At 45.3% G+C, this 19679-nt stretch overlaps 1 protein-coding gene across 1 annotated transcript in view; it reads left to right on the top strand.

Moving 5' to 3' along the window:
- Positions 1-19679, top strand: part of RIOK1 (RIO kinase 1) — a 98718-nt gene continuing 79039 nt past the window's right edge. The window contains exons 1-5 of the mRNA XM_088471682.1: positions 1-150; positions 2879-3059; positions 3766-3856; positions 15751-15820; positions 16631-16673. Coding sequence (XP_088327808.1) covers positions 80-150; positions 2879-3059; positions 3766-3856; positions 15751-15820; positions 16631-16673 — 456 coding nt within the window. The 5' untranslated portion in view covers positions 1-79. The remainder of the gene's footprint in view (positions 151-2878; positions 3060-3765; positions 3857-15750; positions 15821-16630; positions 16674-19679) is intronic.

Raw genomic sequence — 19679 nt, 5'->3', positions numbered from 1 at the left:
AATTAGTTGCATCGGAAGAACTTGAAGCACATGGGGTGGACTGAGTCCTCCAGCTGCTGTCACGGTGCGGGAGGGACACATGCTGCTGCTCACACTCACAAGCGCAGGGAGCACCAAGATGGCCGATGCCACAACAGAGCAGCGTGAGAGGTGATGTGTATTACCTAGTATTATGCACTACTGTCCCATATCTTACACAGACTGATCTGTCATGTACAGTGCTAGAATCCAGCGGCAGAGGCCAGGGCAGGCTGGCGGACTGTATAACTTGTACTTTATCTGTGATCTATCTTTTCAACGGTATAGGCCTGAGCAGCGCTCTCTAGTTACTCTGTTCCCCGGAATAGTAGTTGTAGGACGGGTAGTAGTACCGGTTTCCCACAGCATGACGTTTTTGTGCCTGTCTCCTTATCTAAACTTGGCACTTTTATTAGGCTTAGTGGTCTGACTCTGAGCACTGTATTATGATATACAGAGATTTTTATTTTATATAGGTTGGTCTGTGGAAGATAATCTCTCGGCTATATGTATTAATGGCTCGAAGGAACATATTTATTAATAATTGTGGTCTTTCCCCAAAAATAAAAATTGCTTATTATCGCCACAATTCACGACAGTAAAGAATCTTTATTCGCCTCAATGTATGATGAGAAAAATAAGCGATTGAACGATTAGGACATCGTTATCGTTCAATCGCTCATTAATTGTGCAGTGAATATGCCGGAGATGTGCTCTCCCCCTGGTCGTTTTCGGCATTTGTCATCGCCTGAACATGCAGGCCACCTGCCGATTTCGTCAGGTTGTGCATGTTCGAGGATGAGGGTGCCTGCACTGAACGACATATCGTTCAGTGTGGGCACATTATCCACTGCACAGGTTGATGAACTATTACAATGTTGTAAGCGTACAGTCGTTCCACTCTCTTGTAGTGGATATGCATCTTAAGAAGCAAAGTGATTGCATTTGTGATCACTTTACTCCCTGCTTCGGACCCTGCTGCAGTACTGAGCATGTGCAAGCGGATCAGATCCCTCTCCCAAAAATGTGCACTTTGTAGCCCTTGTCTATAGTGGCTGACGCCTTCTGAAGATAGCGTTACTACCAGAATTTGGTAAATTTGCCAGTTAAGCTGCCCTTAAAGAAACCTGTAGGATCTGCTTTTGCAAATGAATACTTATGGAGATATCTGCTGCAGTCTCCCTTTCTCTTGTACTACAGTAGGGATGCTTAGCTGACTGGGTGGTTAGCACCCATTCCCTGTCTGCCCTGTTTGGGTGGTTAGCACCCATTCTCTGTGTGCCCTGGCTGGGTGGTTAGAACCCATTCCCTAGCTGCACTGCCCTAGCCCAGACTGTCATCCATTACGTGCATCACAAACGTCTCTGTGCCGCATTGCTTGCTACAAGGCCACACCTCTTTTTGGGTGCACCACACCCCCTTTTCAGGCAAAGCATCTACTGTGTGCAACTGTCCCTATTTAGTAAACCACAATAGTACACCACAAAACATTTTCCTTTAGAGTAGATCGACCAGTCCAAAAGTCTGGCCGTCTATGGTATCGAATCATAGTCCCTTTATAGCATTAAAAATTGTTATGATTGTTTCATAATTATAAATTCAATAATCTATTTGGTTTGGTTTTGCAACTGATACAATAAATTCATGGTTTCTAAATACTATTACATGCAGGGTTATATGTAAATGTAAGGATGTATATAGAACTAAGAATTCTAGCTGATAAAACTCCTTCCGACCATGCCTTAAAAATTGTGATTCCCGCCAGCCTCCCAAAAAGGTGGTGTGGTCAGGCAAGGACATGCCCCTAATTTATCACACTTGGGGGCATGCCCAGCACTTACGAAGGTGCTGGGCTTCCCCCAAGCTCTCCCCTCACTGTGAATAGATGCCGTGCGCATATTTAGAAAAAGCACGGCATCTATTCGGTAGCCGCAATTTTTTTTTACCTGTGGGACACTGTGGCCCACGGGTGGGGATGGCACAAGGCAGGCTGTTTTAGCAGAGGTGTCACTAAAAGGGCAGGGCGCATTTTGGCCCTTTAAAATCTAGCAGGGCGCGGTGCCCCGTTAAAACAGCCTAGCGGGAACATTGTCAAGTTCTGTAGTCTGGTGTCATTACCATTCTACTCGCATACCGTATGAAAGCGCAAGGTTAAGTTTACAATCTAAAAAAAAGTTACGTTTATTCAGTTTCTCTTTTGTAGAGTAATTTTTGTTGATTTAAATGGAACCTCTCTTCGGATCGTTTAATTTAATTTTCACGTGGGATAGATAGATCATTAAAGTAGCAATATCATGAAACAAAATTAAAAAAAAGTGTGTTTTTGGTAACATATGACTGTGGATAACTATAAGAAGAATCTTAGGGGACAATTGTGTTTGGCAGGATGTGCCGCTGAGCATCGCTGTGATGCATTACAGTGCACATACCTGCTGCTGTATATATTACTTGCAACATAGCTAGTTTTACTGGGCACCTCTGTAGGTTATGAAGACCTTGTAATGTTGCTGGCCATCATCTGCTAGTAGTGTTAAGCTGGGTACACACTGAAGCGATGTGCACCCAGCCGATATGTCGGATCCTGGGTACACATCAGAACGAGGTAATGAACGACGGACTGATACCACGTTCCATCCTTCATTACCTGCAACGGTACCGATTAGACGATGTCGCAAGCGGCCGCAAGAGCGTGCATATTGGCCGTACACACTGAGCGGTGCGTCCGATATGTCGTTCCGATTCGTCCAAAAATGACATTCCGTGCCGACATCGTCTCAGTGTGTACCCAGCTTTAGTCTTACCTCTTTGTCTGCTCTGCCATTGTCACATTTCTCATTGGCCTATCATTTTTATTTAATAGTGATGAACTGGAAAGTTATGAAAAGTTTATTCAGAGAAAGGAACAGCTTGCCTCCCAGGAGTATTGTGGAGAGGACAGTGAGGAAGATGACGATGATGATGAAGAGGATGATTGGTATTGGGAAGGCAGCAGCGTTAATCTCACAAAGCACTATTCCTCTACAAGAGCGAGTAATCCTCAGGTATTAATTTGCTTGTTTTGTGATACCTGTAAATAAATAACTTGACTGTATGTAATATTTATTTCTTGTTTACAAATATAAATTAGATTTTTTTTTCAGTTAACACATTACAAGTAATGGAGCATACACATGGTCAGATTTGTCAGATGAACGATTTGAACGATTGAACGATTTTTGACTGCATTAAAATGAATGGAATCGTCCAAGTCTGACTGCAAACACATCAGATGTCAGATATCGTTATCTGACAAACGGGAACGCGCATCGTTCATCGTTCAGATATGTCAGATTTTCCTTCAGATATGAACGACTGAATGATTTTTAAATCGTTATCGTTCAGATCTGAAGGAAAAATCTGACCGTGTGTAAGACTCTTACGTGTTTATCACAGATGGTTGTAGAGCTGCCCGTGATACGAGCTTTGTGCTCTCCGGGAAATTATTGGTCATTATTCTCAGTGCCTATGAATCCTTTATATGTTGTGATCATGCTATATAAATGGTCGTGGAAGAACGTTTTAAAGCAAGAAGAAGATATACGATCTATGTTATCATTTGTGATTTTACTTATCCTCTGTGCGACAATATTGTAATACTAAATGTTAGCTAAAATGACCGTACTTTTTATAACTCTTAGAAAAAAAAAAATGTCTTCTTCAGCAGAATCAAAACCTATGACTGTCATCAGCAGAAATCTTGTGTTTTAGGCTAACAGACAGCATATGCATAACGGCTCATCTAAAGCATATACCGTAACGGATAAGGTTTTGCAGAAGTATGAAAATAAAATTCATCTAGGTAAGCATAAGTTGTTTTAGCGTTCCTGGTGTAATGCTTGAGGATGACCTTTCTCATGAAATCTTTTCCGAATGTATAAAATCAAAGATACACATGTAATAGTTTTGTTACATCTTGGCAGCATCTGTTTTGGCCAAAGAAACATTATTTCTGGTTACCTGATATGGACAGCATGCGTTTCCGTTATTCATATGGCTCATTTTGAAATAAAATTGTGTTGTGTAACTGTTATTGAAGGCAAAATGTCTGTATATGATGGCTCTATAACAGTAACAAGGTTGGCATAGTGGTGAGCATTACAGCCTTACAGTCCTAATGTCATGAGTTAAATTACTGACCATATGTATGGTGTCTGCATGTTCTCCCTTATGTTGTGTGTTTCTACTTCTGGTTCCATAGGGGGTCCACATGGTTGACCTTGGGGTATAGCTGGATCTGGATCCACGGGCACCACGCAGTTAAAGCTTTTGCTGCTCCCTGGATGCACTGGGTCCATCCTCCTCTATACCCCACCCCAGCCACAGGCACCTTAGTTTTAGTTGGTGCCTGGCCGGAGTCGGGTCACCGTAGCGCAGAGGGGCTGCTTAGCAGCCCCTAAGCTACTTTTTAGAGTTTATTAATTTCTTTTTTTAGTGACTCTTCAGAGCGGTAGCATCAGACTGTCCATTGGACATCCAAGCTGCCGCTTCTACACCCCGCTGGCGCCGCAACACCAGTACAGATCTGGGGATCGCGGCGGGACCCCAGAGTCTGTACTAGCACGGGCCGTGGGCTCTCCCACGACTGCTGCCGGAGCGCCGGGGATAAGGTTAGACGCGGGTCACTGCTTGCGGTGACCCGTGTGTAAAAATGCAGTCACATGCCTCCGGTCTCTGGGGACGGACCGGAGGTGCTAGCAGTGGCGGCGTGCTCCCCCTTTCCGGAGGCATACCCCGCGGGACCACGAGACCACCAGGGTATTATGCAGCAGCGGGAGCCAGCGTCCCTGGGGTCAATCGCTAGCCAGGGGAGGCAGCCTTCCCTGTTCAGCAGCTCCTCCCCTCAGCTCAGCGATCCTTTCCGCTTAGGTCTGGCAACGCTGAGCTGCTTCCTCCTGCGGCCACTCCTCTGAGGTCTCCGGCGGCCATTTTTTCTCCGGTGGCAGCGCAGATCTCGCAGGCAGTGTGCGCTCGGTCCCCCTGTTTACCTGTGTACACTATAGCCCTTCCAGACAAATCTGGGCGGTTGATTGTAGTGACAAGGTGCAGTGAGTATTAACTTTCTGCATTGTATGTGACTTTCGCTAGTGCTGACTGTCTGTGCTTTATTTCTACTTACTGTCAGTCTATGATTATCCCTTTCCTTCTCCTACAGCCCTGACAGGTGTATGTGGGAAGGGCTTTTCTTGGATCTCACTGATATAAATTCATGTATTTGTGAGGTCGGTCACATACTGTGGTGTGCTACACGGTGCCATATTTGTGGGCTTTTGTGCTGCATACTTGTGGGTGCTCCAAGAGTACATTCTGAGCTTCCCAGTTGTGTTGCTATATATATATATATATATATATATATATATATATATATATATATATATATATATATATATATAATTTCGGTGTGTGTGTATGTATATATCCGAAATAGGGTTGGAAAGGACATGCGCCTAATAGTGTAGTAATTTATAAAAAATGAGCACGTGCTCAAATATAAATGTGCGTACCAAAAGATACGCGAAAAAGTTTTATCTATAGTGCTTTTACTGGAGCTCCATGTGGTGAAATAGACCCGGAAATCCAGAAACCTTAAAAAGGATAGGCTCAAACAGAGCCAGAAAAAACACACATAGTGTAGTATTTTCTTAAAAAAATTGTATCGTAATTAACATATAATTATGCGTACCAGAACGATACTTGGATCACTGCATATAGTGCTACATATAAATATGCGTACCAGAACGATACTTTGATCACTGCATATAGTACTGTGTGTCACCTTCAACATCCCATAATCCTTCACCAGAAGGACTAGAGTGTTACACCTGTTAGCACCAACTGGACTTTATATAAATATATTTTGCATTACAGTGCAATATTTTTTGAGACTTTAACCAGAGCGCCATTCTATGAATCCTCTACAAATACTCATATATATATATATATATATATATATATATATATATATATATATATATATATAAACATGTCTGAAGAGGGTTGAGCTCTCTACGGCTCCCACTCTGTTCTCCTGCAGACGCTGCACTGCATAGGTGAATATGGAGGATTTATCACAGGATGGGCTGTGTATGAGGTGCTGTCAGTTACCTGGTCCCTCTAACCCCCCAACCTCGGGACAGGATCCTCCTTAGGCAGTGTTTTTTCAGGTGCTGGCGTCCATCGCGGACCGTCTGACGGTCCCGACTGCTCTCCCCCATAGGGAGTTACCCCAAACAGCCACCCCCCCCCTTCTCCGGGTGTACCAGAATTATTTCAGTCTTCCCCTGGGCCTCAGACTGTTCATCCATATGCGGGGTTCCCTATGTGTGTTCAGTCTCCTCCAATGACGCAGCAGTCCGTCATTCCCTTCCAGGGTCTCCCGCCAGCGGGTCAACCACCTTGGGTGGATGTGTTCTCCAATTCAGTGCAGAGTTTGGCGGCCTCATCTTCAGCCTTTTAAACCATGTTGTGTAGTGACAAGTCTCACAAGGCATCAAAACGCACTGTTATGTCAGCCCAGTCTGCACAGCTATAAGACTCAGATGCGTCCTCGGTTGACGGGGAATTGCATGAGGACTCTGATTTGGATTCCCCTGTCCCTGAAGTGGAGATGAAATCTTCCATTAATGTGCGGGCGGTGCAGTCCATTCTTAATATAGAGGATGACGCCCCTGCCCCTAAGTCCAAGTATTCAAATTTTAAGCAGGCAAAAGTGACTTCGGCTGTGTTTCCTCTCTCTGATCAGCTGACTGATCATATGGCGGAGGCCTGGCTGTCGCCTAGTAAGAGGTTCCAGCCGCAGAAACATTTAGCATCTAGTTATCCGTTTCCTGCAAGTAATTGCAAAAAGTGGGAAACCCCGCCTGCGGTGGATTCTCACGTTACTCGGTTAATCAAGAGTGCTACCTCGCCTATGCCGTCCATTTCATCCCTAAAGGATCCCACGGACAGGAAAGTGGAGACTTGTTTAAAATCCATTTATTCTCTCTCTGGGGCGGTGCCCTGTCCGTCCATGGCCATCTCTTGGGTGGCTACAGCCATTGAGAGCTGGGAAAATGTACTAGATGATACTCTTCCTGAGGAAGCTCCGGAGGTTCAGAGAGCTTTGGTTGGACAGATGAGGGATGCCGCTCCCTATATTGGAGAAGCGTCTTTGGATGCCAGTCTTCTGACTTCCAGGGTTTCGGCGGCAGCGGTCTCTGCTTGCCGGTCTTTGTGGCTTTGTTCTTGGAGAGCGGATGGGGATTCCAAGAAGGACCTGGAGGCCTTACCCTTTAATGGGGAGATTTTGTTCGGTCCTGATCTGGACAAAATTGTTGATACCTTGGCAAAGTCTAAGTCGGCATTTCTGCCAGCAGCTGCGCCTTCTAAAGCTAGGACCTCAGCCTCTCAGTCCTTTCGGACTCAGGCTAAGTCCAAAGGTCAGTCCTTTCCGATGCAGTCGTCAACCAAGGCTGCTCCTAAAACAAAGAAGCAGGCCTGGAGCACTAGACGCCCTGCTTCCAAGCCAGATGATAAGCCTTCAGCCTGATGGGACGGGCCTCTCTCTGGGGGATCCCAGAGTGGGGGGCCAACTTCTTCAATTCGCCCAGTGCTGGTGCAATACCACCACGGATGCTTGGGTACGAGAAGTGGTCTTTCAAGGGTACACCCTGTCCTTCCGTCACAGACCCCCCCAACAGTTCTTCTGCACGAGTCTTTCTCAGGACAAGACCAAAGTCTTCCAGATTCAGGAAGCCAAAGAGTCCTTGCTGAAAGCAGGGTTGGTTGTTCCCATTCGGCTTTCTCAATGTGGGAAGGGTTACCACTCTTCTCTATTTCTGGTTCCGAAAATCAATGGGTCTCATCGGCCTATTCTCAACCTGAAATCGTTGAACAACTACCTCAGAGTCTCCCTGGTCATCCAGGACGCCTACCTCTATGTTCCTATAGCCCCTTCACACCAGCGGTACCTGAGGTTTGCTATACACCAGCTTCACTTCCAGTTTCAGGCTCTGCCGTTTGGTCTTTCCACGGCTCCAAGGGTGTTCACCAAAGTTATGGCTGCCCATCTGCGCAGCCAGGGTATATGGCTTCTGCGGTATCTGGACAACCTCCTATTGCTGGCAGGCTCTACGGAGGTACTTTTGCAACATCTGCACCTGACGATCGCTTATCTGCAAGCGCACGGGTGGCTGAAAAACTGGAAGAAGTCCTCCTTCATTCCGTCACAGAGGATGGTTCATTTGGGAGCCCTTCTGGACTCTCGTCAGCAATGGATCTTTCTGACTCCAGAAAAGGTTTTCCTCCCTACAATTATGAGTGAGCAGTTGTCTGAAGAGTTCCCAGGTGTCGGTTCACTCGGCAATGAGAGTTCTGGGGTACATGGTGTCGACATTCAACATGGTGGAGTATGCCCAGTTTCATTCCAGGCCCCTGCAGGGGCTGATTCTATCCAAATGGAACAGGTTACCACACCATCACAGGGCCTGTTGCTAGCTTGGTGGCTTCAAACGTCTCACCAAGGGTCGCCCCTTTTGGATCCCGGACTGGGTTCTGCTCACGACAGATACCAGCCTCCGGTGTTGGGGGGCAGTGTCGGGTCCACTTTCACTTCAGGGCCGTTGGACGGCGGAAGAAGTGGTTCTTCCCATCAATATTCTGGAACTTCAGGCCATGTACAGGGCCTTCCAGTTGTCCGATCAAGCTCTTCAAGGAAGGGCAGTGCAAGTTCAGTCCGACAGTGCCACCACGGTGGTGTACATCAACCGTCAAGGGGGGACTCGCGGTCGAGCAGCAATGTCAGAGGTGTCACGCATCCTGTCTTGGGCGGAGTGCCACCTTCCGGCCAGTCTATACTCCAGGAGTTCTCAACTGGGAAGCGGACTTCCTCAGCCGTCACGACATGCATCCCGGGGAATGGTCCCTTCACTCAGAGGTATTTCAACTGCTCGTGGACAGGTGGGGACTGCCGGAGGTGGACCTCATGGCCTCCCGTCACAATCGCAAGCTGCCTGTGTACGGGTCCAGGACAAGAGACGCCAGCGCAAGCCTGGTGGATGCGCTGTCATTGAAATGGACATTGGCGTATCTATTCCCTCCGATATCCCTGCTGCCTCAGGTCCTTCGGAAATTAAAGCAGGATGGCGGTACGCTTCTGCTGGTGGCTCCGGCTTGGCCCCGAAGAGTACCATCAACGCTCTGTTTCCTCTGCCTCAACGTCGGGACCTGTTGTCTCAGGGGCCCTGCCTTTACCCAGATCTTGGTTGTCTGTCTTTGACGGCATGGCTCTTGAGACATCCGTCTTAAGGTCCCGGGGTCTTTCCAGCTCAGTCATCAGCACAATGCTACAGGTGCGCAAGCCTGCTTCCGCCAGGATTTACCACAGAGTGTGGCATACTTATTTTCAGTGGTGGAGTCCAGAAACTACAATCCTCAAGCGTTTCGTGTTTCTAGGATTTTGGCGTTCCTGCAGTCTGGGTTGGACCTAGGCTTACACCTAGGTTCTTTGAAAGTTCATGTGTCTGCACTTTCTGTGTGGTTCCAGAGTAGGATCGCTACTCTGCCTGGTGTCCGCACCTTTTTCCAGGGTGTTCTCAGGATTCAGCCTCCCTTTGTTCCCCCAGTGGCTCCTTGGGATTTGACAGTGGTGCTTCGGGCCCTACAAGGTCCTCCATTTGAACCTCTTGTGTCGGTGGAACTCAAGTGGTTGACAGCTAAGACTGTTTTTCTCGCCGGCAATTGCTTCGGCCAGAAGAGTTGTCAGAATTAGGCGCGCTTACTTGCCGTTCTCCTTTTCTGATTTTTCACCAGAACAGGGCAGTGCTTCGCAACCGTCTGGGTTTTCTTCCTAAGGTGGTGTCTAAGTTCCACATTAATCAGGAAATAGTTGTGCCGGCATTTCCGTCACCTGATCTCTCGGCTGGTGAGGCTTCCTTAGATGTTGTCCGTGCTCTCCAAGTTTCTGTGGACCGGACTAGTTCCATTCGGAAGTCTGATTCTTTGGTCGTCCTCTTTGGTTTTCACAAGAGGGGTTGGCCTGCCAACAAACAAACTTTGTCCCGTTGGCTTCGTTTGGTTATTTCTGAGGCTTATTCACAGGAGGGTTTACCTGTTCCGGCCTCTGTTAAGACTCATTCCACTCGGTCTGTGGGTCCCTCGTGGGCTGCTTGCCGTGGCGCCTCGGCTGTTCAGCTGTGTAAGGCGGCCACCTGGTCTTCCATACAGACTTTCCTAAGGTTCTATGCGTTTGACACCTTCGCCTCTCAGGATGCATCCTTCGGGCGCCGGATTCTCCTTTCAGCGCAGGAGCGTCCCTGCCCTTAGTTGTACTGCTTTGGGACATCCCCAAGGTCAACCCTGTGGACCCCCTATGGAACCTGAAGTAGAAAACAAGAGATATGGTAAGAACTTACCTTTGTTATCTTTCTTTCTACGAGGTCCATAGGGTCCACAGGGTGCCCGCCCTGACGCACTTGGCTTCATATGGGCTATGTGGCTGGTCACCGGTTTTCCTTTTCCCTTTCTGTGAGTATGGTTCTCGTGTGTTCCAGTCTTCCTCCTCTCTGTTTTTTTTCCTCCTCCGACCTTGGCTACTTAGCAACTGCGGTGCCTGCGGCTGGGGCGGGGTATAGAGTAGGATGGACCCAGTGCATCCTGGGAGCAGCAAAAGCTTTAACTGCATGGTGCCCGTGGATCCAGATCCAGCTATACCCCAAGGTCAACCCTGTGGACCCTATGGACTTCGTAGAAACAGAGATAACAAAGGTAAGTTCTTACCATATCGCTTGTTTTTTCCTCCAGGTGCTCCAGTAAACTTCAAAAACACACATACAGTATAGGGTAGTTGGCTTCAGACTAAAAATAACCCTAGTGTGTATGTGTGTTATAAGAAATGTAGATTCTAAGCTTCATTGGGGCACGGTCTGTGAATGACTGAAATATTCTCTGTAGAAGTGCTGCAAAATGCATGCGCTCTATAAATAAGTGTTAATATATTATGAATATACATGTCTATATTTAACTTGTTTGTACAGTAATACTTTGTTACTGGGCAACTACATCTGTACCTGGGTCCAGGGGCGTCGGAGCAATTTTATATTGGGAGGGGGGGGGGCGCGCAACATAAAATCGTTCCGGCATGCGCCTCTCCCCAATAATAGATCCAATAATAATAAATATCCCCCAAGGGCTCCAATGCAGCAGGTAATAAGCAATATTCCTCACCTTATATATTGTAGTAACAACAGGCAGAACTGATCCCAGTACAGGAGGAGTGGAGACTGGGAACTATATAGACCCTACAGATGATATAGTGTGACACTCTGCTCTCATCTCTCCTTTCGCCACACTTGCACTCGCCCCCTGCAGCCTCTGCACGTAACTCTCCCGCTGCTGTGTGATTTATGTAACAAGCAAAATAATGGCAGCTGATGGTGTTAATCTTAGATGGCTTCCTGTTGAAGGTTTCTTGCCATCAATGGAAAACCCTCGATGGACATCCCTGCATATAGCAGGTCTGGATGTTGGAAGCATGGCCACAGGAGGGGCGTAGGCACAGAAAGGTCCCCCCTTCCTCTCCCTTCCTTCCTCCTTCCCTCAATGTATGTGCACACATCTGTACACCCACACATACATTTTTGCATTGTGTTATTTAAAAGCTTCCTGTTTTCCAGTGGGATAAAAAGTGTAAGGGTTAATTATGTAGTAAGAGTTAAATTGAATAAGGGATTTTATTTTGTGAAATGAGTCTTGCTGTAGATTGACCTTGGTTCCCAAGAGCAGCAGATTGATTTTCATCTATTTTGATGGCCATCTAAATGTTCGGAGTGTGTGAGAAATGTCCTCCGCCTAGGCCTTTTGTTTTAAAGACATACTGTTTTTTCCTCTGATGTATAAGTATATTTGTGAAAGCTGATTCTATCAAGCATTGCCCGTCATTTTCCCACTATTCGTCAATTGCTCTGGAAGGGTATATGAACCCCCTTCTACATCAATTAGAGTAGAGCCAGTTAAACAAACATGGGGTCACAGTGTAAGAGTTCACTATGATTTAATCCATGTTTGCTTTTGATAAATATTTGATATATTTAATATTCTAGATTATATACTTTTCTCTCAACAACTATGTTGATTGATATCCATTATGAAAGCCACGCATCAGAGACCAAACATATTGGGAACTATATCACTGGGCATCTGCTTGTTGCCTTAAAATTAGTTTGACCACATTTAAAAATTCTCAGACTTATGTACAGTGGTAAAAATACCAATATGATGACAATAGGTATTCATGAGAACTCACTAGCTTCCACATAACATAGCCCATCATTGGTTTTGGTTAGTAGACACTGCAACACAAGTCCTGAATTTACGGAGGCTCTCCCCCAGACACCCAAAAGAATGGGCCCGCCTCCTGTATGCCTTACATTTCCCAAGTGAAGTGGGCTGCCATGAGGTCTGATGACATGCTTCAAATTGAATTGCTTCATCTTCAAATACACACCCACACCTCAGACATAATTGCTCCCTCCAGGACTATTCCTGTCTGAAATGTGTCCTATCCTACTGGTTCAGACACACATGGGAAAACTTGTTCAAAAGGGAGAGTCCCCTTTTTCAAATTATGTGCCTGTAAGTACTAGGGAGGCCAATCTCGACTCACTTTTTCAATCCCGGGAATCGGGATGGATAAAATGTCAATCCCGGGATTTAGTTAATCAACGCCGGCCGCCCACAGCACACCAACTCCAGTGCTGGCAGGTGCGGCTGTACAAGGGGGTAGGCTGGTGTGCAGCTGCACAGCGTCACCTATATGATTTCACACGCAGCCACACAGACTTAGGATGCCTGGGGCAGCGTTTGAGCTGATGGAACTAGTGCTCAGTGCTGCCTCCAGGCTGAAGACAAGCCATGCCAAGCAGCCCATTTTAATCTGAAATCCTGACTGTTTTTTTCCCTAAATCCTGGGATCCCTGGATTGGCTTCCCGATTTAGGCATTGTCTGGTACTCAAACAATAAGTTACTACTTATTGTTTGATTACCACACAATGCCTAAGTTGGGAAGTAAAAAATTTATGCCAAAAAATTCAATTGTCCCCAGATGGTTAGATCTAAGGGCCTGACTCGGACTCGTTCGCAAGGCTGCGTTCGCACGCAGCCTGCCGATGTTTGCAATCTGCTCATGCATACAGGACGCAGTGCTCATGCGCAAACTAGTCCAATGCGATCAGGAAGCATTCGCACCCTGTATACAGACTCTCCACAAGCATGAGTGACAGGACGTGCCGTTTGTGGGTGGTGACTGGGGGTGGTCGATGGTAACAGGGGGGGGGGATGTGCGAACGCATGCGTGTTTGTGCGTTGGAACGCCGTTTCAGGGGCGTGCATCGTCAGCATACACGTCACATGGCTGAATTAAACACAGCAGCGCTCTCCGTGCTTGCGGTAGGGTATGGTCAGCCACAAGTGCTGCGTATGGGTCTGATGTTACCGATTTGTGGGAGTGGGAGGCCCCGGTGCACAACTGTGTAAGAAGACAAGTACATTAGAGTCTCTAGTTTGAGAAATAGACGCCTCACAAGTCCTCAACTGGCAGCTTCATTAAATGGTACCCGCAAAACGCCAGTGTCAACGTCTACAGCAGGGGTGGGGAACCTTTTTCTGCCGAGGGCCATTTTGATATATAGAATATTATTCACGGGCCTGGTTCAGGACATGCCCGCTCCGTGTGATGTCACACCGTAGTGGGGCCACAATCGCTGGCGATTACAGCAATGCCCAGAGTATCCTGAGGTTGCTCCGGGGAGCTGTAAGGGCAGCGGTGTGACCGTCTGAAGCGTCCTAAGGACGCTCCAGGTGGCACTGCTGCATAGATTCTGGCTGCACGATGCCACTCTAGGCATCCTGCTAGCCAGATGAGGCTAGCAGAAAAAAGCTCAGAGGGCTAGACCAAATGATTCCGGGGGCCTTATACAGCCTTCCCCATCCCTGGTCTACAGTGAAGAAGCGACTCCGGGATGCTGGCCTTCTAGACAGAGTGACAAAGAAAAAACCATATCTGAGACTGGCTAATAAAAGGAAAAGATTAATATGGGCAAAAGAACACAGACATTGGACAGAGGAAGAATGGAAAAAAGTGTATTGGACAGATAAATCGAAGTTTGAGGTGTTTGGATCACACAGAAGAACATTTGTGAGACGTAGAACAAGTGAAAAGATGCTGGAAGAGTGCCTGACACCATCTGTCAAGCATAGTGGAGGTAATGTGATGGTCTGGGGCTGCTTTGGTGCTGGTAAAGTGGGAGATTTATACAAGGTAAAAGGGATTTTGAATAAAGAAGGCTATCACTCCATTTTGCAATGCCATTCCATACCTTGTGGACAGCGCTTGATTGGAGCCAATTTCCTCCTCCAACAGGACAATGACACAAAGCACATCTCCAAATTATGCAAGAACTATTTAGGGAAGAAGCAGGCAGCTGGTATTCTGTAGGTAATGGAGTGGCCATCGCAGACACCAGATCTCAACCCCATTGAGCTGTTGTGGGAGCAGTTTGACTGTATGGTACTCAAGAAGTGCCCATCAAGCCAATCCAACGTGTGGGAGGTGCTTCAGGATGCATGGGGTGAAATTTCTTCAGATTACCTCAACAAATTAACAGCTAGAATGCCAAAGGTCTGCAATGCTGTAATTGCTGCAAAAGGAGCGAAAGCAAACTTTGAAGGACAAAATTATTATTTCAAATAAAAATCATTATTTCTAACCTTGCCAATGTTTTGACTACATGTTCTATTCATTTTACAACTCATTTGATAAATAAGTCAGTTTTCATGTAAAACACGTAATTGTCTGGGTGACCCCAAACTTTTGAACAGTAGTGTACATACCGTGATTGCACGGCAAAACATAGTGGGCGTGCTAATGTCTTGCTAGCGATCGCAGGATTTGCATACTTTGGATGCGGACAGCTGCGTGCGAACAGGTCTGAATCAGGCGCTAAGGCCCAGATCTTCCTCATCTTGTGTCAAAATTAAACCGGGTCACTTAATGCATTAGGTGTTAGCAAGTGTATGTCTTGTTGGGTTCCCATATTACATATTTCTATACATTGTAAGTGCATTTAGTTGTAACACAGAGAAAACTATGAAAAATGCATTATTTTCAACTGCAGATTTTATTTTTTATTAAAAATATGAATAGAGTCCTGCTTTTTTCTGTTATGGAAATGTGGATAAATGCTGAAACAACCACCACAAAGTGTTTCTTTGTGATGTGTTTTATAAAAAAAAAGTACACGTTTGCTTATATTTCACTTTTTTGCAATTATCAAGAAAATTAAGAAAACAAAACCAAACAAACTTTTTTGGCTATTTTATTGATGTTAGATGGAATAATGGAATTTTCTGAAAATGCATAAAATCCTGAAAAAATGAGGTATAACTTACATTGGCACTGCATTAAAATGAGTGATATCGATGTTGGAATGTGACCACGGCCTCCACACAGGGGTGAGAAAACCATCAGCAGCATAGGGATTAATACTGGTGGCTGATAATGCTTATGTCTAGTAATAGCCACCAGCAGCAAAAAATTGTTATTCCAATACCTCATTTTACCTTCTGTGTCATGATCCTCTCAATGTACAGGGCTGCAAAATATGCTTCTGTTATTTAAATATAAGAGGAGTAATGTTTGATTTCATTATTATGTTTTATAGGTAAACTTAATGTTTCAGATTCTGTTATGAATAAAGTCACTGAAAAATCAAGAAAGAAGGATGCAGATACGTGAGTATCCCAATTTTTCAGTTCTATTGCTTTGCTTTCCTTCTTGTTTGCTTTTATAATGTACACGGCTGTTTATTTTGTCATTTGCAACGGTAAACATTTATCACTGATGTATAATAATAGCAGCAGTTAAGCTGGGTAGACACTATACAATGTATTGTATAATTCTGCTCATCCACTAGGCGATTAAACCTAGTCATGGAGCGATAACGACGGTCGTTATCGCTCCATCGTTTGGTAATCGCCAGCAAATTCGGGCAGTAAAAGGTTAAAAACGACCAGCGATGCGCGCGTCCGCTGGTCGTTTTTAACATCAATCATCGCCCGAACATGACGGTCAACCTGATGACCGCCGTCAGGTTGCCATGTTCGGGGATGATTGATCTGCATACACTGAACGTTCAGTGTATGCACTTCACCCCGCAGGAGACGATGGCGTCGTAATCGTGCCGTCGTCCCCGCATCGTGTAATGGATGGGCAGCTTAATACGTACCCCCATTCCGCCGTCCATTGCATTGTCCCATTGGATGTTCTGCCGTCCAGTGGGAGGATTCCACGAATGACGTTGTGGTGTTACATGAAACTATATATTGCGTTGACGTATGACAGATCATGTAGTGGGTATGGCGATTTGATATATAGTTACATCGTGATGCTGGGTCGCTGTGTACCCAGCTTTGAATAGGAATGTTACTGTTTTTTTAAGTTATCTTTGTAATACCGGAATATAGACAACATTTGGAAAACTTAAATGTCATTTATGTGTTGTACATTGCCTACACATATACATTTTTTCTTCTTAATGGCAGGTATCGGGTTAAGGATAAGTCTGACAGAGCTACTGTGGAACAGGTATGTTATTTCAGCTTCTTGCTGTCTATTGTAATCTCTCATAGATTAAACAGTGGTGTTAATAATAATAGGGCAGCTGTTTTAGCCATTAAGTAATATGGGGGAGGGGGGTGACAACAAAATTAAGGGAATTTAATAAAAAAAATGTCTAAATTGGTGGCATTTATCATTTTGGTAGACTTAATCATTCCTGAAAATTACAGCATTTGTTACTTATATTACACACAACTTCTATACACATGGCTATGGTCATTTTTATAAGGGATGAAAGTTTTGCCCTTTCACTTGCTGCCGCAGGAAGTAGAATACTTAGGGCCGAATTCAATTAGCCGTGAAAAGTACCGTCTGGCGAAAAGCAGATTGAATTCGCCTCATTTGCCTTTTTTGACGCCACGTTTTCTTCATGCGCGTCCCTGCTTTTTGCCCTATTCAATTGTAAAACAGGCGAAAACGCGGATAGGCGAATATTTTACAAAGCGAAACTAGCGAAAAGGACATCTTTTTTGGGGGAAATCAGTCTGTACCCCATAAAAAGCTTCAGTGACCCTGAGAATCAATATAGAATAGTAGTAGTAACCCTAATAAAAGTATTTAATGAACTTATTTTGTTGCAAAGGGCTGTTGTATGCATATTTGCATATGTGTGGAAAAATGATAGAAAACAATGGTTTTTTTGAAAAATAAGTAACGTAATTAAATTTGAGGTACCTGAAAATGTGTACTAGTATATTTTGATGTCTCTAAAATGAAGATTTAAAAAAACTCAAAAATAGACCTGCTGCAATATCAAAAACACCTGTCTCATCCATATAGCCGCCCAAAATATCAGGCCTTTTACCCATTTTCAAACACTTTACATTTTCGCCCCAAAAGTGACATGTCTTTTTTTTGGGGTGATGTAAGATATTTTTTTATTTATTTTGACTAATTAAGCATCGGGGGGGGGGGTTCTGAACCAAGTCCCCACATTTGTTCCCCAAAATATGAATTTTGCACTTTTTTCTCCTGCCTATTGCTGAAGAAACTTTTTTGCCTATGGAGAATTGAATACGGACATACTTTGAAAACAGGCAAAAAAGCGCAAATCGGTGAAAACTTTTCTCCAAATAGCACTTTCTTCAGGGTCCATAGAGATCCACAAGATACCATGGGGTAATGTGGTTGGAGAGATCCAGGCACCAAACAGTTAAAGCTTTCAGCTCCCAGGATGCCTCGGGTCCTCCTGCATATATACCCCAGCCACAGGCCTTCAGTTGTTCGTTTGGTGCGGCAGGATTCAGACGCACCTTTGTAACGGGACTACTCAAGCAGTCCTAAGCTTTTATGTTTATGTTTTATTTAATTTTCTATGTTTTTGGGTTGGCAGTACTGAAAATCTGAATTAAGACTCATATACTGCGACTCCTTCTGCCTCTGCCAGGCTGCGACACCAGTAATAGAGCTGGTGAGTCCGGCGGGTCTCGGCTGAGCATGCTAGCAGCGATGCTGGGGCCCGGACTGCAACCATACACACGGAGATGTCAGGTAAGGCGATTCCTCGCTTACTGGGAATCGCGCGTGGCAGTCCTTGCTTCTGGCATTGGAGACCCGCCGGAAGCAGCTACAGTCAGGACCCGGAGCGTCCGCGTCCTCACTAGACCACCGGGGCCTTATCGTCTGACTCTGGAGATCGGCTGCAGATGCCTCTGCTCCCACGAGCCCAGCATACCTGGTCGGTTAACGCAGCTTAGGGGAGGTAGACGCTCCGACCCCGACCCAGACACTGTCCTGTCAAAGGTTTTTGCACGTCTAGGTCGCTCTTCCTACCCGCCTCGTGTATATGACACGCTCACAGTCCACTGCTATAGCTGTTGGTCTCATGAGGTTTTTGGGTCAGTCTCCCTGTATACCTTTCCCATGGGTCAGGTATATAGTGCTCTATATCCTACCAAGCATTGTGTTTTGAGTAGTTGATTCAGAGCCCATTGTATCATATGGACTGGTTTTGGTACATGTATATAAGATTTAATGTGCAGATAAATCTGCAGATTTAATACTGTCTCGGTATTGATTGGTTGATTTAATACTATCTCAGTATTGAGTGGTTGCTGATTGACTATTGTACATTGGTCTATGTTAGGTTTTAGAATTGAATTAATAAAGGTTATATTTTAATGTAATTCCTTTTCTATATATTGGATTCTCTTTTTGTTTCCTTTTTCTTTTGTCTTTTCTCTATATTATCAGGAGTGTACCTCATACAAGGAGTCCTTTTTGTCTTTATATTTTTGTATAAAGATTGCTTCATTACCAGATGTTCACATTTTTTTTCAGGGAGTTTTGCGAGTTCAGCCTTCTTTTGTTCCATCGGTAGCACCGTGGGATCTGTCTTTGGTTCTTAAGGGTCTACAAGCTCCCACATTTGAATCTTTGGACTCTGCGGATTTGAAATGGTTGACAGCGAAGACCCTTGCTCTCTTGTCGCTCACCAGGATAGAGCTGTTCTTCGTACAAGGGAAGGTTACCTTCCTAAGGTAGTGTCCCGTTTTCATGTAAATGAAGAAATTGTAGTTCCAGCTTTTCAGGCTCCAGACATCTCTGTAGGTGAAGCTTCTCCTGGATGTAGTTCGTGCTTTTCGTTTATATGTGGAGCGTACAAACTCTGTTAGAAAATCAGATTCTCTTTTTGTATTGTATGGTTTTCACAAACGAGGATGGCCAGCTAATATGCAGACTCTGGTTCAATGGTTACGCATCACTATCTCTCAGTTGTATACACAGTTGTGATCACCCTGTCCCAAACAAGGTGACAGCGCATTCTACTTGGTCTGTAGGGCCATCGTGGTCTTTTAAACGTGTTGTTCCTCTGCTGAACAATTGTGCAAGGCAGCGACGTGGTCTTCTGTGCACACTTTTCTTAGGTTCTACGCCTTTGATACTTTTACCTCTCAGGATGCTTCCTTTGGGCGACGAGTTCTCTTTTCTGCTCAGGAGCGTCCCCCACCCTTAGGGGAACTGCTTTAGGAC

Source organism: Taudactylus pleione, unplaced genomic scaffold (genome assembly GCF_031769625.1).
Source record: "Taudactylus pleione unplaced genomic scaffold, aTauple2 ptg000116l, whole genome shotgun sequence".
Taxonomy (NCBI): domain Eukaryota; kingdom Metazoa; phylum Chordata; class Amphibia; order Anura; family Myobatrachidae; genus Taudactylus; species Taudactylus pleione.
This window is presented reverse-complemented; position numbering and strand designations above follow the sequence as displayed.